The 23,537-nt window shown below is 37.9% G+C and overlaps 1 protein-coding gene across 3 annotated transcripts in view; it reads right to left on the bottom strand.

Annotated features, from left to right (window-relative positions):
• LOC149167975 (uncharacterized) overlaps window positions 1–23,537 on the bottom strand; it is a 159,849-nt gene that overhangs the window by 74,261 nt on the left and 62,051 nt on the right. For all 3 annotated transcript variants that reach the window (XM_089433277.1, XM_089433275.1, XM_089433276.1), the window contains exon 4: window positions 4,342–4,484. In XM_089433277.1, coding sequence (XP_089289403.1) covers window positions 4,342–4,484 — 143 coding nt within the window. The remainder of the gene's footprint in view (window positions 1–4,341; window positions 4,485–23,537) is intronic.

Raw genomic sequence — 23,537 nt, forward strand, 5'->3', positions numbered from 1 at the left:
AAAAGAACACTATCTTCTTTTCCTTCTTAAATTGACTGAAAAAAGGAGAAGTAGGTACATTGTATAAGAGATGGGCCACAAGGGAAAACAAACATGAGGAAGAAAGAATACAAACTCCAAGAATTTTTTCTATGTTTTGTGAGAGAAGAATGTAAGTACCCAAGGACAAGGGTACATGTCTATGACAGAAAAATATAAGCTCTAGGAGAGAAAAGCAGAACTACATTCAAAATGAAAATACATCAATAAGAAAAGGACAAATTAAGGGGAATAAATGAAGGGAAAACCTTACCTTCTTTAGCTCTTTGAGGGGAATTAATCAAGGATGAGTAAGAAAACTCTCGACTAAGGGGAGAGGGAGAACCGTACATGAGCTAGAAGGTTATCCCTTACTAGTTTGGGTCCCTTCCTTTTCTAAGTTACTTTAGCATGCTTGCATAACAAGTATAATCGGGAAGATCTGAAAGGTCTACTAGTTGGGTTGGCCCTGAAAGGAAGGTGGGTCTTAGAGGGTCGATCCTTCACTGATACTATGTATCTACACTCAAAACCTAAGTGAGGGGGTCCTATAAGGTAAACCCTTGAGTATAGTGTGTCGAAGAAGAAATAGATAAAGGAACCCCTCCATAATAGGCATCAAGTTGTAACACCTTGCTAGGGTGCTAGAGAACTCTCTTATTTGTATTTCATATCAAGTGATTATTTTCATTCTTTCATTCTTTATATAATAGTTTGGCCTACAAAAACCTTTAGCTATTGCAATCTTTTTTATTATTGGTTTGTATGGTTGTGATTCTCTCTCTAGTAGATTTGGTGAACTCTCTCTAATGCAATTATGATTCAACTCTAGCACAATATGTGTTGGTTTTATGTTATGTTACCTTATTAATGTTTCCTCCCTTATTTATTGGAAGATTTAGGGTTTGTTGCTCAATTCCATTCAATCCTCATTTTTGTGAATCACAAAATGGTATCAAAGCAAGTGTGAACCTCAATTACTAATTTCATTGCTTTGTATTCTTCTTGGTTGTTTATGATATTATCCTTTGCGATCAAACATTGCAAATATTAGCATTATTTACAGCATTTTAGCATCGCTAGGACAATGGAACCTTATCTGAGAGTATTTGAGCAGGTTTTATAGACATATCTGGAGATTTTGTGCATAGGCTGGGAGCACCCAACTTGACAGCATAACTACTGATTTATTTCAGCGAGTTTTCTTGAGATGATTCAAAGCTACAAGTTGGTGGCATCACAGTTTTGCACCAATGGAACCAAGGCTTCAAATCATCTTTTTGATTCATGTTTCAAAAAAGGTTCCAACGCTTTTTGGTTGCTAGAGTCACTAAATTTGTGTGCTAGCTTTTCAACCACCTTCTCTAGTTCTTTTCAACTACTAATCTAAGGTTTTCAACCAGTGACATCTCTATCGTTTTGCGCTTGCAACATCGAGGCTTCAAATCACTTCTTCTCTTTTGAGATCTCCTAGTGTTTAGGCCCTCTTTTCAAGCCAAGATGTATCGTTCCTTGTTTGTTTTACAACCACCAGGGTTGTGCTCTTTCTCTAAGGCTTGTGCTAGTCTAGCACAAATTCAATCCACTGCAAAAAAATTTGGAAGAAGATGATTTGTTCATTTTGGAGCAAATTTTCTACGTATGGTTGCACTCTTTGGCCAAAGCTTGTGCTGCCCATATGTTTAGTACACTGCAAAATATTTTAAGAGTTCACATTATTTATTTCTTCTTTCGATCTAATAAAAGTGAACTTTGCAAACTTATTTTTTCTATCCTTGAACACAATAGACTCAAAGTGGATATTTACTCATCTAAACAAGGCCAACTATAATATTTTGGAAGATCATAAGAAGAAGAAACACGTATGCATATTGTGTCATAAGGTGGGATATGCATTTATGTATTACAAGGATTGTCTTCAAAACATTGAAAAACATGCAAGAGTAACAAACATCTTTTGACACTATTGTTGAGACAATTCACAATGTGCATGTGTCCATGCACTTAGTTTATCATCTCATTTCCACTCACCAAACCATTGAACAAAGAGCTGCAACCGTCGACAAAGTTTCTAATCATGTTCTGCCAACATCTTTCCCATTGCATACTGAGGATTCTTATATAGATGACTCTGACCATGACTCAATGAATATCTTTTTAAGTTTTTATATTATGATGGTGGTCTATATCAGATGCACTATATCTTACACGTTCAATCTCAAGGACACCTTATGTCAATTTTTATACTTTTACTAAACCAACATACCAATATCTCCAATATACCTTAGCCAATGGCCATCTTCACCAACTTGTGGAAATGTATAAAGCTGGTAGTTATGGTCTTCAAGGGTGTGACATGCAAAATCTTCCTTGTAGCCTTTGTTCAACATTATGGGGCGATTTTCTCTTATGATGTAATGCCTACTCTCGAAGGCCCATTGTTAACATTAAGGTGAAATTTTAATAGCTAAGGTACAATATTCTTTTATAACAATTGAACGCTATAGTGAGGTAAGTACACCCGTAAACCCACTCCCATCTGTTTATATTGGCCATGGTTGACCATATAATGAGTTGTGTATCCATAAACCACTCTCGTTTAGATAGAGTTTGAGTATCCAAAAACTTACTCTCATTTGTATTTCGTCTATAGTCAACCTTATAATGAGTTGAATATTCATAAACCTTACTCCCATTCATATCGCAGCTAATCCTAACGCTATATTGTATTGGGTATATAAAAACACAATCTCATTTGTATTTCAGCCACATTTGTCTTTGAATTGAGTTGGATATCTCTAAGCTCACTCTTATTTGTATTCTCCATATTCTTTATGTGGCCTCCTATATAGCTTAAGCGAGGATGTTGAAAATAGTGTTCTCTTCATTGTAGGCCATGACTAGCCTTTTACAATATTATTATTAAGTTTGGCTAAGATCAACCTAATCAATAAGGTTGAGCTGTATGGACCCATAACCTTTATTGAGGTAAGTAATATACTACTTGAGATAGATATAGATAAACCATCTCTTCTTTGTATTTCAAATCATGTAAGCTATTTTATTCTTGCATTATTTGTACAAGTGATTAGCTTACAACTACCTTTAATTATTGCACTCTTTAGTTCTTATGTGTTATGGATATGATCCTTTCTCTCTCCCTCAAGTACTTGGTGATCGTCTCTCTAGTGCAATTATGGTTCAACCCTAGCACACTTGTTATGTGTTTATGCAGCATTGCCCTAGTGTCAATTCCTCCTTTGTTTCTTGCAATATTTATGGTTTAGTGGTTGGTTATATTAAATCCTCCTCACTCTCATGAATCTCAACAACATTTCCTTCACTAAGGAGTTTCAGAAGTTAGTGAAGAACCCACATTTCCAAAAAATTCTTTGGAAGCCAATGAGAATGTTGAAGAACGAAAAAGATGTGAAAATTTAAGTGAAGTCAAAAATATTGAAACTCTGATAGAAAATAGGTAATACTGTAGCAACAACATATATTATCATATTGACGATTAAATCCCTAATGTATGCAATTCTAGATGAGAAAATGGAACCTCCAAAGAAGAAAGAATCAACACCAACATAGTAACTATGAGACAAAAGATAGAAAGAATCAGTGTCCTTTAAATTTCTTAAATTTTGATATGGATAGCTTATTATTATTTTTTCACTCAAACAAGAGGCCATAGATTTTGAACAAAACATTGTAAGTTTTATATGTATTGTAAAAAGTAGTAGTGAAATTCAATTAACATACTAGAATTAGTTAGCATAGTAGTTACATTTAATCTAGTACAAAGAGTAGAGAGACCAACAGCCAAATCCATTTCCTAAATTTATGATGTCATATTACCATAGGTATTATCATCCCATAATAGAAAACCTTCCTTTCTAAGCAATAAAAAATATACAAACAAGTATTAGAATCAAATCCAAATATACATTATGACAAAACCCCAATTCCACAGAATATTTAAAGGAATCAGCAACAAAGGTAGGTATCACATACTTGTATTAGAATGAAAAGTAACAATGACAACTAGGGAAGCACTACATTGCAATACCCCAATCATCTTGCTCTACATATATGTTGTTAATAAACTGAATAAAACACTTCGACAAATTTCAAAATGAGAAATGAAATTTCCACAAAATAAAAGTCACTTGAATAGACAACTCCTAAAATTCAAGAAAAATTTCCAATTTCTAATGGTGAAAAAATCAAATCACTTCACAACATACTAAGTAATCTCTTGATCAAACAAAAATTCCAACAATGCTTGATAGCTAACGTTAACAAGAGGCAGGAAAATATTACCTTGGTTACATTGGAACTAATATGTTGGCCCTCTTCATTTGAAGTTGTAAGATCAACTAGGTCTCTACATGACAATGTATTTTGCTCACAAGATCGATTCTGACGTTTCAAAGGCCTTGCCCTCCTAAATGGCATTCGAGATCCTAACCATTCAAAAAAAATTGTTAATCAAAAGAAAGACAAGTCCCAAAACATAATAAAACTATCCAAAATTTTCATACATCCAATCCAATATTTATACACGTCATATCATTGTCAACATAATATAAAATAACACTTAGTTATCAAATGTAGAAAAAGCAAGCATAAATACATGTCATTCCTCTTTCAAATTCAAAAGAAAAACAGTATGTTGGCATCAAATCATACAACACAATAAACTAATTGTTGAAGTTGTAACTAGTGTCGGTCTTCAGAATGTAATGTAAATCTATCATTGATGTATTTATTATATTCATTATTATATTCTTATTTTAGTCCAAACATGTTGTTCATGCTTATAGAGTCAAAAGGAGTCAAGAAGAATTTATTACAAGTCAAAGAAAAATATATTTGAGTCATGTCCCATTTGAACATTGGTAAGAAAAAAGAAAATTTATTTTTATGTTGAGTCATAACACCACAAAATGTCAAGTCGGCGCTCCTTGGAACAAGTCGGCCCTCCAAAGAAACACTTGTTCAACCTCTTGGACAGCTATATATACGAAGCAAGTTTGACCCTCTTGGAGATCATCCATTCGACCAACAAGAGAACATCTGAAGCAAGCGAAGAAGAGAAAATTGAGTCCGAGGAGAGAGAAAAACAAAGTCAAAAGACAAGACAAATATTCTAAGTTAACTGAATTTTGACATTGAAACAGCTTGCATGTGTGATTGTAATTTCTGTGACAAAGGCCGAATTTCGGCCCCCGAATTGCAGGACTGAAATTTCAGAGATGTGACCAGATTTGGGACAGCTTGACCTTCGTTGACTTTGACTAGAGTTGACCAGATTTGGAGGTGACTTGGAGGGTTGGACTTGACATTTTGGTGGCAGTTTTGGGTCTTGGTCTTGGAAATCTCATTTTGATCTGATTCTATAAGAGAATAATTGTTGGGTTTTTCCCCTTGGAGCCTAATTTTTGGTGTCTCTTGTCTCTTTGTGAACTTTATGTTTTGAACATTTGTACAATTGCTTGATGAAGAGAACATAACAAGTAATAATAAAGCAGCTAACATTCACAAGTAATTATCAAGAAGATAAATCAATCTTAATCTATGCTACACTTGGTTTTTCAACAAGGTATCAGAGCTAAGGTAAAGGAAGGCAGCTTGAAGATCACAACTTGTTGGCATATTCGCAAACACCCTTGTAGCAGTGATCACTCTCTATCAAAGCTAAGAAGGAGGCTCAAAGATCACTATCTTGAAGACAGTGTTAGCAGCTCTCATCCATTCTTGAAGATATTCTTGTAGCAGCTTTCTCTCTCACTCACAAGTAAGTACTCTTCTATTCTCCATGTCCAATTCTCCCAATAAAATGGCATCTATTTGCAAGGAAGGGAATAAGCTTGATGAAGCATCAAATTTCAAGGCTTGGAAAAAGAGGATCGATTTAATTCTTAAAGAAAATGAAGTGATGCAATTTGTTGAAGGCAAATTCCAATACCAGACAAGAACAACGCTCAAGAAATAGCCAAATACAATAAGGGAGAAATTAGAGCTCAAAGGATTCTCTTTGAATCCATCAAGGATCACCTCATTTCTTTTGTTTCAGATTTGACTACATCCAAGGAATTCTATGATAAATTGGTCAAATTGTACTCCGTCAACACAAGGAAAAGATCTCTCTAAGGAATCAACTCTATGTAACAAGAATGTTAAGAGAAGAAGATGTAACTTCATACTTTATGAGAATATCAAAAAGCAAGGATCAACTACAAGGACTTGGAGAAACCATATCTGACTCTGAATTAATCACTTCTCTAATAAATGCTCTACCTCCAGATTGGGTTGGTATTGCAAGAGGTATCTATGCAAGAAAAGATACTCCAACATTTGAAGGACTATGGGCTCTATGTGTTCTAGAAGGAACAAGGAAGAAGGCTGAAATTGACACTGGACCAAATAATAAGAACTCTCAATCTTTTGCAGCCAAGTCAAGAAAGAAGTTTGGAAAACTTGGATCTCATGGCAAAAGATCCCATACAAATAAGGATATGTCCAAAATTCAATGTTATGGTTGTCATGAATATAGACATTATAAGAGGGATTGTCCCAAGAACTCTAAGAATAATAAGAACAATAAGAAAAAGGATAGAAATGAAGCATTAACAACAGAAGATGAAGAAGCTCTAAAGAAACCTAAAGTTGACGACAATAAGGATCTCTATTAGTAGCATCAATGGAGATCGTGGTAGGTGTACATAGCTCTACAATTCATCCTTGCACCAGGTTTGCAGTCAAGTTTTCTATTTCTTAGATGGCAAATAGAATAATATTTGTTGATGGCATAGAAGATTATTGGAATTCATAAATTAAGTTATTTCATGGAGATCGAAATTAGGGAGAAGCTCATAGTCATCCACTATGAAGTAGTTAGAATCAACTCTAAAGTAAGAAGAAGAGTCTCCTTGACCAAAAATACATCACAAAAAATCTAGAAGAAGCACTCAAATGATATATAGATAGATTCATGTCTATAAGCCTTCATTATGAAGAGTCAGAGGAAGCTAACATTTCTCTCCAAGGAGTAAGGAAGCTAACAACATGGCTACCAAGGAAACCAACAGAATAGTCAAGATGTATTTCAGTGTTAGTCAATATCCAGTTTGCAACATGTTAGAGATTCTTCCAACAAGGAGTCGACATTCATCAATGAAGCTGATTCAAACTTATGCATCAAAAAATGAGCCAATGATATTACGATAGCTAGAGCTAAAGAAGACTTTTATTATATAGCAAGACATAGCAGAGCATATTCTACAGAGACAGTTCAAAGCAAGCATTAAAGAAGTCAACACTTTGCAGCAGCATGGAAGCATGTCTTCAAAAGCTCCTCTCAATGAAAAGAAGATGTTCATTTACCTCAGATTATTCCCAATTCTTGAAAGATGGAGTCTATTAAAAGAAACCCTCGTTCTTTGAATGATTTAAGAAGACGTTTGAGTTAGATCTTCTAAGGAAGTTGAAATGGATATCAAAGTATCAAAGGTTTATAATCCCTAGGAACAAACCCTATAACTTATCGTTTTCCGCAGACAAGAAGTCCTGGGTCTTCAAATGACAGATATGACATCTTGCTAATATGAACAAGAATGATGAAAAGGTCCAAGATTGAGAGGGAGTTGACCTTCCTCAAAAAGGATAAGTCAAGAATTGACAGCAGATGAAAGAATGTAGCAAAACTCTTACATGGAAGAACGTGATTGCAGAAAAAGATAACAATTTGAAGGTTCTCCCAAGTAAGAGAGAGAGAGGATCAAGTTGAAGATAATAATCTCTGTAAGAAAAAGTTACTCCAGATTTTGAAGAAGCCTCGTGATTAAAGACAATCTCGAAATTTGATAAGGAAGGACTCGTGAACTTCAGAAGGAGCTGGAAGCAGAAGTTGACATGAAAAATCTCACAACTTGGGATTTGAGGTTACGTTAATCAAATTGGCAGCGCTGATGAGGAGAGATACTACTGATAGTTGGGATTTGGTAAGATTTCCTGGAAGAATATGAAGCAATTTTTTGTGCACTGCAGAGGCAGAAGATGTGGCAGTTGATACAATCAGCTGTGCAGCAGTGTGGCTCCGTAAAATGTTCAATGGTCTATCTGATGACATGTTGGATTCGATTATGATATATTGTACTGATCAAAGTTATTTGTAGATTGTCAGAAATCCAGGAAGGTTGAAGAGCTTTATGACTCGTGACTTAATGGAGCTGTGAAGCTACAAGTATATCTCCAGTAACGAACAAGTAGTCGATGCATTGATGAAGTTCCTTTTCATGGATGAATATTTTTGAGACAAGCTTGGAATTGTGGATATCTCCTCCCTAGTTGAGATGGAATGAGGATCTCCTCCTTGGCTGAGAGGGAGTGAGTATGGACAATGTGTTCCCCAGTGTCAGGTACTATGCCCAGGACTAACAGTCGTAAGCCTAGTGCATGAACACTGGTAGGGAGAATGATGGATTGGATAAGCATCAAGGACCGACATTCTTGAGATTTGTATTGTGACTAGGACTAACAGCCATAAGTCAAGAATGGCCCTGAGGACTGACATTTCCTTGTGTCAAGTATTGTGACAATGGATTAGGAAATGGTCCTATGAGGAAATACCTTGGTGAACACCCGGGTGGGGCATGTACCTCGGAGAGGCAACGTGGTTTCCTATTGAATGCCTCCCAGCATTGTGCTCTGATCTAGTGGAGTGATAGAGCAGACTTGTCAAAGCTTGGTAGTTTGACAATGTTGGTTATGATGATGCTATCATCATTGATGCTTATCAATCCGGATCCTTTCTTATATGAATATTTCAACTTGGGATTGTCTTGTTGAGTCATTACAAATACCTACCTAGTTAAGAGGGAGTGTTGAAGTTGTAACTAGTGTTGTCATCATAATGTAATGTAAATCTATCATGGATGTATTTATTATATTCTTATTTTAGTCCAAACATGTTCTTCATGCTTATAGAGTCAAAAAGAGTCTAGAAGAATTTATTACGAGTCAAAGAAAAATATATTTGAGCCATGTCCCATTTGGACATTTGTAAAAAAAGAGAAAATTTATTTTTATGTTGAGTCATAAGACCACAAAATGTCAAGGCGGCCCTCCTTGGAACAAGTCGACCTGGCCCTCCAAAGGGACGCTTGTTCAACCTCTTGGACAGCTATATATAAGAAGCAAGTTTGACCCTCTTGGAGATCATCCATTCGACTAACAAGAGAACATCTGATGCAATCAAAGGAGAAGAGAAAATCGAGTCAAAGGAGAGAGAAAGACAAAGTCAAAAGACAAGACAAATATTCTAAGTTGACTGAATTTTGACCTTGAAACAGATCATATGTGTGACTCTAATTTCTGTGACAAAGGCCAAATTTCTGAGGTTGCCATAGGCCAAATTTCAGCCCCCTAATTGCAGGTCTGAAATTTCAGAGAGTTGACCAGATTTGGAGGTGACTTGGAGGAGGGCTGGACTTGACATTTTGGTGGCAGTTTAGGGTCTTGGTCTTGGAAATCTCATTTTGATCTAATTCTATAAGAGAAGGATTGTTGGGTTTTCCCCCTTGTGCAGTTTTGCCCTCACTTAGAGCCTAATTTTTGGTGTCTCTTGTCTCTTTGTGATCTATATGTTTTGAACATTTGTATAGTTGCTTGATGAAGAGAACATAACAAGTAATAAGAAAGCAGCTAACATTCACAAGTAATTATCAAGAAGAGAAATCAATCCTAATCTACACTACACTTGGTTTCTCAACACTAACGAGGTGGAAACATTCATTATCTACAAAAACCTATACAAATGGCTTCCACTTATAGCATATCTATGGAAAATAACATTCAAATTGGTACAACAAATTTAGGACTTGGCAAAAAAAGGATTTTGAACTTATTATTGACAAGAATTAGACTAAAAGGTAGCAGAATCATGATGCCAATCTATGTTTCTTAGCTTCTAACATCAATTTGGGCCACCTACTCCACCTGGATTATAATCACTAGAATCACATGGTTACAAATCAACTACCTCCCAAACATTGACAAGAAATATATAGTGATAAAGAGCCATTCTCTCCATTCAGACAACAATTAAATCACTTCAAGATATGGAAAAGCTCTAAATAATCCCATAGTTCTTTCATATTTCATATTAGTTTACTATATATAACTTAAATAATTAGCAAGAAGATCAGTTCCATTCATGTGGGACGAGTATAAGCATCAACCTAGAAAGAGGTCTAGCTTCTTTCACCTCCTAATTCGTGAGAAAATCATTACTCTACAAGAAGCTCAATAGAAGGAAAATATCCAAATGATGCTTTAATTCAGGGAGTAAGAGATAAATTGGCGAAATACATAGTAAATTCAACTACATCTTCAATCTACCCAACCCATCCCTTGTAAAATGTTAAAATTATGGCAACAATAAATTTGAAAATCTCACTATATACTAAAGGTCAACATTTTCTTATGTTAGATTCTATATGCAAATTTTCACCAGTGAAAATATTAAAATGAAAGACATTCCAACTTTATCTGATTTTGTCCAATGTGAGTTATTTAATGATACCTATCTTTTCTTTTGGTCTCACAACAACTTCTCAAAGATATTTGCACTCTAGCTCTACACAGAAGGAGATTCCACAAGAAATTTTGTCTATAGGTAACAATAGAAATCTCATCTTCTAATATACAATGTCTACACTCCTGACTTTACCATTGAGGAATGTAATTTATACAAACCTGAATTTTTTTTAATTGTTGCTTCCAATTTTTCCATTTTAACTGCAGGTGAATTATATGGGTGAAGATTTATGTACCATGTGCATCTAACATCATGACACCAATTTTTGATATGTTTGATACCATAAATAGACCGAACTGGAATTGCCTCTCTTGATTTGCTTGTTGCTTTCTCGTGTTTTGAGTCACTGAAGATTTTGCTTAAGTAGTTGTAGAGTCATTCTCAATATATCAAAGATGAGGATCAATGGACTAGACCTTACAATATCCCTACAAATAAGGTGGACTCCTAGGAAGTGGCTACCCATAGAGAGCATGTATCCTATCATCTTACCTGTATTATAAGTTTTATTACACCACCAATTTTCGAGTGAGAGACATTTCAGCCATTATGATTGTTTATCTAAGTCATAAAGAGGAACATAACCCTAGAGACATTTGTTCATTATTTCATTTTGACCATCCCTCTAGCTTTGATATAGAGAACTCATAGTAAGGGTGACTCCTACCAAAATTTGTGCTGGGAACACACATGACTTCACGTGACTTAACCCAGTGTGGGTTCTAACTTAACCTAACCCCGTTTAACCTGGGTTCTGGGCGCGCGCTTCAAGGTTGTATCCACTGGAAATTGGGGTTTAGGGTTTTATTGTGGTTCGTTGTGATGCGGCCACGATGGAGGAGAGAGGCTGCATGTGTGGCTCATTTCATGTTCCGTGGTTCTGTTGGAACCTGCCCTGTTCGTATTCTATGCTATGGTTCTGTCGAGCGTGCTCGGCTCGTCTGTGGTGCTGTGGTGTGAGGCTTCACTTGCCTATTATCTTTGTTGTTTGCTCGGCTTTGTTGTCTGTTATATACTCTTTACTGGTACTTTGCTCTGTTCTTAGGCGTTCTTGCTGTGAGGTTTATTCTCTGGTTCGTTTGCCGGTTAAGTAGGCCTGTAGTTGATTTTCCTTTCTCTATGCTCTGGCAACTATTCAGTAACTGTTTGCCTTGACTAATTCTTCAAGGTCTTATAGCTTTGCTCCAGGAATGCTCCCGTTCTTTTCCAAGGTAATTTGTTGTTTCAATTTCAATTTCCGTTTACTTTGTAGATTTTTCTAACCCTCTGGCTCCTTGTGAGCAAATGGGTTCTTCTCATTCTGGTTCGTTGTGGCTCTGGCGGAGTTCTCCTTCAGGTATTTGCTCTTTGCAAACTTGCTTTCCTTCTGCTGTGTTGTATCTTTGTATTTCTCTACAACTTTTAAGTGATCCTGTTCTGATTGCTATTTGTGGCAGGTGCGAATGGAGGCTTCGCTCAGTTGTCTCCCAGTCTCGGCTTCTTATGACAGGGTAGGGTCTTTCCCTTTTCCGTTTTCTGGAGAAATGAATGGAACCCTTGTTTAGTGTCGTATTCAGTGTTTGAGTTTTAAAACCCTTAGTAGGGCTTGGCCAATGTATTCTACTTGTGGTTGTTGGCCCTTATCGAGTTCTGTTATTTCTCTTTCGGCTCACTATAGTTAACCCAAGATGGGTTTTGTGGTTGTGTCCTCCGTTCGCTGTTTGGAAAGCCTCGGTGGCTCTGTCGAATTGTATAAATATTTTTACAAACCCTGAGAGGGTTCTGTTGTAATTTATTCTGCTTGTAGTTTGAATACAATGAATCTGTATAACAATTCGAAGTTCTGTAAAATATTGAAATGAAATTTGTTTATTTTATGTACCTGGATTGTGTATGTCACTGGAATGTTGTTCTTTTGATGGCGAAAAGGCTCACTTCTGATTTGGTTGGAAATTACAGTCAATATGCTTCTGCTTTGTGTGTTGTCCTCTGTCTGGAACGAACTCAGAAATCTGGAAATTTGAAAAGAAGCAATGCAGTAGATATAAATGAATTATTCAGTTTTATTAATGTATTCATATGTTTGTATTTGCTTCACACAACACACACACCTACTGTCTTCTCTCCTCTTCTCTCACTTTCCTCACCCTCTCCTCTTTGTTCTAGAAATGATTACGAATAAATCCATTTCTGTTTCAGTTACATATGGTTATTTTCTGGAACTATATTCCAGGTTCCCTAACTCATTTTATTTCCTTAACTATTTCTAACTTAATTTAACTAATCTTAATGACAACTTGCTTTTCAGTTACATATGGTTATTTTCTGGAACTGTATTCCAGGTTCCCTAACTCATTTTATTTCCTTAACTATTTCTAACTTAATTTAACTAATCTTAATGACAACTTGCTTTGGCTGTTCCAACCCTACCTACCATTGAAATTTAAAATAAAAATTAACAGAAATTAAATTTACCCTTTCCCTGTCCAGCAGGGAAACAAAACACTTCCAGTTGTTGCCTAGTCACTGGATGCTCCTGCATCAGGCTCCCGGGGAAATTTTGTTTCATGGCTCCTGTCCATGAGTTCCTCAATAGAGTACCCGGCTTGCTGGATCTGAGTAGCATCCAACCAGGAACTATCCTCAATAGGATGGTCCTTCCATTTGACCAGATACTGCAAATATTCTTTCTTTCGCGTCTTCCTGGTCACCTGTGTATCCAATATCATTTCCATCTCTAAAGGCTTTGCTGGGGGCATCTGTCGAATCCATTTTTCCTCCTCTTCCTGGGTAGTCCGTGTTCGTCTCTCTGAACTATCACTGTCATTCGAAGCAACATAAGGATATAAATCAGCGACATTAAATATAGGTGAGATTCCTATATCTGGAGGTAACTGCAATTCGTAAGAATTTGCAGAAAACTTTCGAAGGATTCTGCAAGGGCCAATTTTCCTCATTTTCAATTTATTATAGGTGCCCCTAGGAAATATTTCTTTGCGTAAATGTGCCAAAACCAGATCTCCTACTTCATATTGTACTTCCCGTCACTTTAAATCTGCTTTCTGTTTATACCTTTGGCTATTGTCCTGTAATTTCAGTTTGATCTGTTCATGCAGATCGCTGATTGCTGTTGTGAAATCTTCACCATCAGCACTCCTGCGTTCCAATTGTCCCAAATCCCGTAGCTCATGGATGCCCCTTGGATGCATTCCATATAAGATTTGGAAAGGGCTTTTTCCCGTGCTTCTGTTGGGTGAATCATTGTAAGCAAATTCCACTTGAGCAAGCACGCGATCCCATTGTCGAGAATTTTCACCAACTAAACTTCTTAGTAAATTTCCCAGACTTCTGTTCACAACTTCCGTTTGTCCATCCGTCTGCGGGTGATAAGCTGAACTGAAGTTTAATTTGGTATCCAACTTTTTCCACAGGGTTCGCCAGAAATGTCTTGTAAACTTCACGTCTCTGTCTGAGATAATCGATCTCGACAAACCATGTAATCGAACTATTTCAGAGAAGAACAAGTGTGCTACGTGAGTGGCATCACTTGTTTTCCTGCATGGAATAAAATGTGCCATTTTCGTGAAACAATCCACCACCACCATGATGGAATCGAATCCTTTCTAAGTTCTTGGCAAACCTAAGACAAAGTCCAAGCTGACAGAGTCCCATGGTCTGCTAGGAATGGGCAAGGGTGTATACAACCCTGTGTTTTGACTACTTCCTTTAGCATGTTGACACACTTTACACCTGCTTACAAACCTCTGTACATCCCTTTTCATTTTTGGCCAATAATAAAAGTGACTCAATTGATCTAGAGTCTTATTTATGCCAAAGTGTCTAGCCATGCCTCCACTGTGTTTTTCCTGGATTAAGTTCTCCCTCATTGAACTTTCCGGAACACACAACTGTCCTCCCTTGAACAGTAACCCCTCCTGTATATTATAGTCCAGCCAAGGACTGATATCTCTCAACAGTGGATTCTGGCAAGCTTCAAAAGCTTCCTTGAAATCTGTATCTGTCTCGTACAAGTCTTTCAGATGCTCAAACCCAAGTACTTGTATTGTGCTTTCTTGCATTATTAAACTCCTTCTGCTCAACGCATCTGCCACTTTGTTGGCTCGTCCTTTAACATGTTTTAAAACAAATGTAAAACTTTGCAAGTACTCCACCCATTTCGCATGCTTATGATTCAATTTGTGTTGTTGCATAATATACTGCAACGCTGAATTGTCTGAAAACAAAACAAACTCCTTGGCCAACAAATAATGTCTCCAATGCTTTAAAGCTTGGATGACTGCATAAAATTCCTTATCATAAGATGTATATTTATGTTTGCTTTCATTCAATTTCTCACTGAAATAAGCTACCGGTTTATCCTCCTGGCTGAGTACTGCTCTGATGGCTACTCCACTAGCATCACATCGAACTTGAAAAAGTTTACTGAAATCTGGTAGCCTTAAGACTGGTTTTTCTGTAATCTTCCTTTTCAACAATTGAAAACTATTCTCTGTCGCTTCTGTCCAACAGAAAGGTTGATTGGCCTTCTTCAAAGTTTCCACCATAGGTGAGCAAATTCCACTAAAGTTTTTAATAAATTTCCTGTAAAAACTTGCTAATCCATGAAAACTCCTGACTTCAAACAAATTTTTAGGAGATGGCCAGCTAACTATGGCTGCAACCTTCTCCGGATCCATTTTCAATTCATTTTCAGAAATTACAAATCCTAAGTATATCAACTCTCTTTTGAAAAAAGTACATTTCTTAAGATTTATCAGCAACTTGTTTTGTTGTAATCTTTCCATCACATACCTGACATGTCGCAGATGTTCCTCCTTAGTCTTGCTGAAAATTAGTATATCATCTAGATACACAATCACGAACTTGCCAATAAATTCCTTCAACACCTCGTTCATCAAACGCATGAACGTACTAGGAGCATTGCTTAAACCAAATGGCATAACCAGCCATTCATACAGGCCTTCGTTAGTTTTGAAAGTTGTTTTCCATTCATCTCCTTCTCGTATTCTGATTTGATGGTAGCCACTTTTTAAATCTATTTTTGAGAAGTATGCTGCCCCACTCAGGCAATCCATCATATCGTCCATCCTAGGTAAAGGAAACATGTACCGGATAGTGATTTTATTTATAGCCCGAGAATCTGTACACATTCGCCATTCTCCTCCTTTCTTAGGAGCCAGAACAGTTGGAACAGCACATGGGCTTAGACTTTCCCGAATTAATCCCTTATCCAACAGTTCCTGTACTTGCTTTCTAATTTCTTCATTGTCCTTAGGACTCATTCTGTAAGCAGCTTTATTCGGCAAACTAGCCCCTGGAATAAAATCGATATGGTGACTGATGCTCCGTTTTGGTGGCAGTTTGTCTGGTAGATCATCTACCACAATGTCATTAAATTCTTGCAACATGTCTTGTATCTCTACAGGTAAATCAGCAATCTCTGTATGTAATACTATTGTCTTCGCCCTTCGCACCACTGCATAGCCTATATCACTGTCTTCAATCTGCTGTAGGAACTCTTTTCCTCCCATCAGTAGTGCCTTCACTCCACTAGTCTCTGCTGCATTTTCTTCCTTCATAGGAACTAAGGTATGTTTTACTCCATCTTTCACAAATTTATAACAATTCTTTTCTCCATCATGAACAACTTTCCGATCATATTGCCAGGGCCTACCCAATAGGATATGGCACACATCCATAGGCATGATATCGCAAATTACTTTGTCTTTGTACCTACCAATATGAAATTCCACTTCACACTGCTCTTCAACCAACAGCTGGTGTCCTTTCTGCAACCAGGACACTTTATAAGGTGTTGGGTGCTTCAACCTTTTTAACCCCAATTTCTCCACCATTTTTGTAGCTACTATGTTATCGGTGCTTCTGCTATCTATAATCAGCTTACAGAATTTTCCATGGGACTTGCACACAGTCCGGAATAATGCTTTCCTCTGTGTTGAATCAGTGTACTCCTTAGCTGGTTTCAACAAGGCCTTGTTTAGTACCAAGGCTTCACCTGTCTCAGCCACATTTTCCACCTCTTGTGGCGGTGCTTCTCCTTCTTTTGGTTGAGCAACATATGCTCCCCGTTGTCCAGTCTGTTCACCTTCAAGACATTCAAAGGATCTGTGCCCCCATCTGTGACACTTGTAACACTGGTAGGCATTACCTCTGCCTCTGCCATTACCTCTACCACGCTGGTATGGCCTTCCCCCTCTCGTGTTACCTTCTCTTTCCGACTGTCCTGAGGTCTTCGAGCTACTGCCCTCTTCATGACTACTGGTAGTTCTTCCTCTATCGAAAGACTGTCCTCTTCCTCTATTGGAACCACGTCCCCTTCTTGCATTTTGTTTTCTGGTAATTTTCTCTTTTGCTTTCAAAGCATTCTGATATGCTTCCTCCACAGTTCTAGGAGATAGAATACCAATCTCATATAAAATTTCCATCCTCAAACCATTCAAATTACTTTGTCTTTGTACCTGCCAATATGAAATTCCACTTCACACTGCTCTTCAACCAGCAGCTGGTGTCCTTTTTGCAACCAGGACACTTTATATGGTGTTGGGTGCTTCAACCTTTTTAACCCCAATTTCTCCACCATTTATGTAGCTACTAAGTTATCAATGCTTCCGCTATCTATAATCAACTTACAGCATTTTCCATGGGACTTGCACACAGTCCGGAATAATGCTTTCCTCTATGTTGAATCAGCTTCCTCCTTAGCTGGTTTCAACAAGACCTTGTTCAGTACCAAGGCTTCACCTGTCTCAACCACATTTTCCACCTCTTGTGGCGGTGCTTCTCCTTCTTCTGGTTGAGCAACATATGCTCCTCGTTGTCCAGTCTATTCACCTTCAGGACATTCAAAGGATCTATGCCCCCATCTATGACACTTGTAACACTAGTAGGCATTACCTTTGCCTCTACCACGCTGGTATGGCCTTCCCCATCTCGTGTTACCTTCTCTTTCCGATTGTCCTGAGGTCTTCGAGCTACTTTACTCTTCATGACTACTGGTAGTTCTTCCTCTACCGAAAGATTGTCCTCTTCCTTTATTGGAACCACGTCCCCTTCTTGCATTTTGTTTTCTGGTAATATTTCAAAGCATTCTGATATGCTTCATCCACAGTTCTAGGAGATAGAATACCAATCTCATCTAAAATTTCCATCCTCAAACCATTCATGAATCTTGTTGTTTTCTCAGGAGTATCTTCCACGTATCCAGCTCTCAGATTTACTTTATAAAATTCCTCTGTATACTCCCTCACAGTCATCGTTCTTTGCCTTAGATTCTGGACCTGTCTATAAAGAGTAATTTGATAATCTTTAGGTAAAAACTTATTCTTCATTTTCGCGATCATTTTGTCCCATTTCTTAATCAAAGGCTTGTTCAATCTTCTCCTCTCTGTTTGCACACTGTCCCACCACAGTGTTGCATGTCCTTTCAATCTAGTAACAACAAACCTGATCCTTTTATCCTTACTAATCTCCTCATATTCAAAATATTTGTCCATCACACTTATCCAATCTAATAATGCTTCAACAGACAGACTCCCATCGTAATTAGGAAGTTCGGGCTTAGGCTTGCTGCTAGCCATTAGGACTGATTTTAACACTTTGAGTTCTGGTCCATCTTCATCTGATTCATCTGTCGTAGTCACATTCTCTTCTTCACTGTCGTCACCACCCTCAGGATCTCTTCGTCTTCCTGCTTCTACTGCTGCTAATCGTGCTGACAAGGTTCTAATTTCTTCTCGTAGCTCATCATTTGTTGCTCTTCTTCTACCTCGACCTCTCCTTCCTACCTCCATTTTCACTGAAGAATAGGGACTATGCTCTGATACCAAAAATTGGTGGGGACACACGTGACTTAACCCGGTGTGGGTTCTAACTTAACCTAACCTCGTTTAACTTGGGATCTGGGCGCGTGCTTCAAGGTTGTATCCACTGGAAATTTGATTTTAGGGTTTTACTGTGGTTCGTTGTGATGCGGTCAGGATGAAGGAGAGAGGTTGCATGCATGGCTCATTTCCTATTCTGTGGTTCTGTTGGAACATGCCCTGTTCGTATTCTATGCTATGGTTCTGTCAAGCGTGCTCGGCTCGTCTGTGGTGTTGTGGTGTGAGGCTTCACTTGCCTATTATCTTGGTTGTTCACGCTCTTGCTATCTGTTATATACTCTTTACTGGTACTTTGCTCTGTTCTCAGGCGTTCTTGTTGTGAGGTTTATTCTCCGGTTCGTTTGCTGGTTAAGTAGGCCTGTAGTTGATTTTCCTTTCTCTGTGCTCTTGTAACTATTCAGTAACTGTTTGCCTTAACTAATTCTTCAGGGTCTTATAGCTCTGCTCCAGGAATGCTCCCGTTCTTTTCCAAGGTAATTTGTTGTTTCAATTTCAATTTCCGCTTACTTTGTAGATTTTTCTAACCCTCTGGCTCCTTGTGAGCAAATGGGTTCTTCTCATTCTGGTTTGTTGTGGCTCTAGCGGTGTTCTCCTTCAGGTGTTTGCTCTTTGCAAACTTGCTTTCCTTCTACTGTGTTGTATCTTTGTATTTCTCGGCAACTTTTAAGTAATCCTATTCTGATTGCTATTTGTGGCAAGTGCGAATGGAGGCTTTGCTCAGTTGTCTCCCTGTCTCGGCTTCTTATGACAGGGTAGGGTCTTTCCCTTTTCCGTTTTCTGGAGAAATGAATGGAACCCTTGTTCAGTTTCGTATTAAGTGTTTGAGTTTTAAAACCCCTAGTAGGGTTTGGCCAATGTATTCTACTTGTGGTTGTTGGCCCTTATCGAGTTATGTTATTTCTCTTTCGGCTCACTATAGTTAACCCGAGATGGGTTTTGTGGTTGTGTCCTCCATTCGCTGTTTGGAAAGCCTCGGTGGCTCTGTCGAATTGTATAAATATTTTTACAAACCCTGAGAGGGTTCTGTTGTAATTTATTCTGCTTGTAGTTTGAATACAATGACTCTGGAAAACAATTTGAAGTTCTGTAAAATTTTGAAATGAAATTTGTTTATTTTATGTACCTAGACTGTGTATGTCACTGGAATGTTGTTCTTTTGATGGCAAAAAGGCTCGCTTCTAATTTGGTTGGAAATTACAGTCAATATGCTTCTGTTTTGTGTGTTGTCCTCTGTCTGGAACGAACTCAGAAATCTAGAAATTTGAAAAGAAGCAATGCAGTAGATATAAATGAATTATTCAGTTTTATTAATGTATTCAAATGTTTTTATTTGCTTCACACAGCACACACACCTATTGTCTTCTCTCCTCTTCTCCCACTTTCCTCACCCTCTCCTCTCTGTTCTAGAAATGATTACGAATAAATCCATTTCTGTTTCAGTTACATATGTATATTTTCTAAAACTATATTCCAGGTTCCCTAACTCATTTTATTTCCTTAACTATTTCTAGCTTAATTTAACTAATCTTAATGACAACTCACTTTAGTTGTTCCAGCCCTACCTACCATTGAAATTTAAAATAAAAATTAACAAAAATTAAATTTACCCTTTCCCTGTCCAACAGGGAAACAAAACACTTCCAACTGTTTCCTAGTCACTGGATGCTCCTGCATCAATTTGATTGTGAACTTTAGGTCTCCATCATTGATTGTCACCCTAGGAAAACCATGAAGCTAGTGAATTTACTTCATGAAAACCAAACTTGACTTGCCAGATAACTACTTTGTTTTCCAGATAAATGTGCATATTTAATTGGTTTGTACATGAAAACCTTACTTTGTTGAGATTATACTAAAATCCATGCGCATTCCTTCCCGTATTTGATTAGGGGAGTATAAGGGATGAAACAACCATGGCCATTCACATTTCCTCCCTTGTTTCTTGATACATTGAGCATTCTACTATAGATTTGTAAACCTCACTCTTCAATCCCTCCCAAAAAAAATGATTCCTTACCCCTTTGATATGCCTTGAGGAGTATTGAATGTCCTACCCAAGGCCAAGTTTTGAGACATAAGGATTTGTTGTTTCAATTTAGCTTGATGCTTTAAATACATCGTATCATTATACAAAAGGGTTTTCACCTTATAAGCAATAACTCTTGAGGAACCTTGAATATCCTTCTCAAGATAGCTTATGAGACTCAAATATGTAATATCCTTGTAGTAAAGGGTTTCTGCCTTCCAGGCAATGTGTTCTAAAGATCTCTTCCCCTCCAATAATAGTATTTTTTATCACAATGTGTGATCTTCCTATAAATCTTTATGGGTGTTAAAATTGGCAACTAGGGCCAAACTCCATGTGGGTCATCTTATTTATGGCAGTTGATATTCTTCTTGGATCCCTCTCAACGAGAGGTGTAGGATTGATCTAAAGATCATCTGACTCCGATAAGTATTCATGGAGTTATGAATCTATTTCAATGTTCCACCAAGACTTTGGGACGGAGAGACGCGGGTGTGGGGAGACACACAAAGGGGACGTGCGGGAGTACCCTCAAATTTTAGGGAAATTTAGGGGGGACGTCGAGCTATATAATTTTTTTCCTTTTTAATATATATATATATATATAATATATATATATATATATATATATATATCAAATTCATATTCTATAATAAAAGCATAAATACAATAATACATACATATTTGAATTAAATAATGAAATACATTGATCCATACTCATCATCCTTACTAATACATACATGATTCATCCATAGACCACGAGATTTAATAATGAAATACTCTGATCCATATTCATTATTCATTATTCATTATTCACCATTCTAGAATCTACATTGATTTAAAAATTAAATTCATCATTCTAGGTTCTAAATTGATTTAAAATTTAACTTCATCACTCATCATTCTAGAATCTAATTAGTACTAAGAAAAAGACTATAATAGATACTGAAATATAAAGTCTGGAATAGTAAATTGATATAGCTAAAACTCAAAAACAATGGAGTGATGAGTCTAAAAGTCACTCTAAAATACACAGAGGGCTTGGTGCTCTTGATTAAATACTAATTACATACCCTTGTACATGACAAAATGCAATGGAAACATTGCAATCCATCGAATCCTGAAATTCTGAAAAACTGTTAAGTCTGTTGGATTTTGAGTGAGATCTAAAATTATACTTTCTCCATATCAAATCCAATGAGGTCGGAACCACTCTCAAACATCCTGAGTCATTTCATGGTAATGTTAAAAATTTAAGTAAAAGAATGAAAATGAAAGATAAAGGAGAATGCACTTTTACTTTAAGAATTTAACATTACCATGAATTGCATAGCATTAGTAGGGAAATATGGTCAAATACTAGGTTTTCCCTGTCATAAATCATTATTTACAAGCAAATTTAAGGGGGGACACATAGCCCATTTTGAAGGGGGAAGCCCAGTCGTCCCCCTTTTGGGGAGTCGAGTCCCCACACTAGGGAAACGTCCCCCCTGTGTCTCCCTGCGTCTCCCCAAAAGGGGGACGTGGGGAAACGTTTCCCCAAACGTTCCCCCATCCCAGGTGCGTGGAGTGCGAGGGGTGCATGCACCCGACCCTAGGGGATGAGTCCCCATGGAATACTAATTTATTTGTGTTAATAGACAATTCATCAAGGTCACCAGCAACCAAATAAACCCCATATGTGCTCAACGTTTTAGTATAAAAGGAGATGACTTGAGAGTCATTTTACACACACTTCACTCTTGATTTCTCTCCACTTGTTCTGGGTTTTAGTGGAAGAGAAATCTAAGAGAGGAAGCCCTAAAACGCAGAAGGTAAAGGAGCCCTAGTATGAAGCCCTAAACACAGTCTCTATAAGCCCTAACGAAGTCCTAAGGAGAATGCCCTAACGCAGTTCTAAGGAGGAGGATCTACGCAGCCATGGAAGAGTTCTTAGCAACCCTAGCCGCAGTCCTAGCAAGCCCTAACCTATGACAGCTCTATGCATCCATGTGTGGATATATATCTCTAAGTATAGCTCTGAAATCTGCGTGGAGAAGGAGGCTTGGAACCATGGTTAGGAGGCTGCCCTAGACAGCGTGGAAGGGTTGTATGGACAACGTATTTCTGAGGTAAGTTTAAGGGTTAGACAAATTTGTTTGGGGTTGTTTCAAGTGCAGATTTAGAGCAGGGATTGCAGGAGTCTTAGCTGTAGTTTGAAGGGCCAAAGGGACAGCGTGGTATTTCTGTGGGGAGGCCGAGTTGTTGTAGGTTACAGCGGGCTGTTTTGAGGCTTGTTTGAGAGCTGTCTTGGGTGCAGATTGCTGGACAAGGAAGGCTGCAAATATGGAGGAGAAAAGTGTTGTTTAAGGGTTGTTTGGGTGGTGTATAAGGGAGCCGCAGCTACAACTAGTTGTTGGGCTAGGCCGTAGGCCATAGCCAGCAGCTAGAGGCCATCTATGTGCCGCGTTTGAGATAAAACAAGCAGACAAAGGCAGCATAGGAGTGGAGGCATATTCCCTTGGTAAACCACAGTCTTTTAGAGGGCTGATTGCTAAGCCGTGTGAAGGAATAGGGTTGGAGGTGATGCCCTAACCAGAGAGCAACAATGTAGCAGTGCATTGTGATGGGACAACAATGCTAGCAGCGATGGCATAGTGCAATGATGGCACAATTGGGATAGAAAGTTGTGATGGGACAACAAGAAAACATGGAATGGAAATGTCACTAATAGTGGGACAGTAATATGCCACATGGGACAGCAGTGGCTAGCATGGTGCAGCTATGGCACATGGGACAGTTGTGGTAGCATGGTGCAGCAATGGCACATGGGACAACTGTGGCAACATGGTGCAACAATGGCACATGGGACAGCAGTGGCAGCATAAGGTACAGCAGTATGATGTGTGTAGCTTGGTTATGAGGTCCATCATAGTGATGATGGGTGCAGCGTGGTGCAGCACGCAAACAATGGGACAAAAAGCAAACATGGAACAGCAATGTCACTAAT

Source organism: Pinus tabuliformis, chromosome 5_1 (assembly GCF_031772625.1).
Source record: "Pinus tabuliformis cultivar Carrire ecotype Pingquan chromosome 5_1, CPIR1, whole genome shotgun sequence".
Taxonomy (NCBI): domain Eukaryota; kingdom Viridiplantae; phylum Streptophyta; class Pinopsida; order Pinales; family Pinaceae; genus Pinus; species Pinus tabuliformis.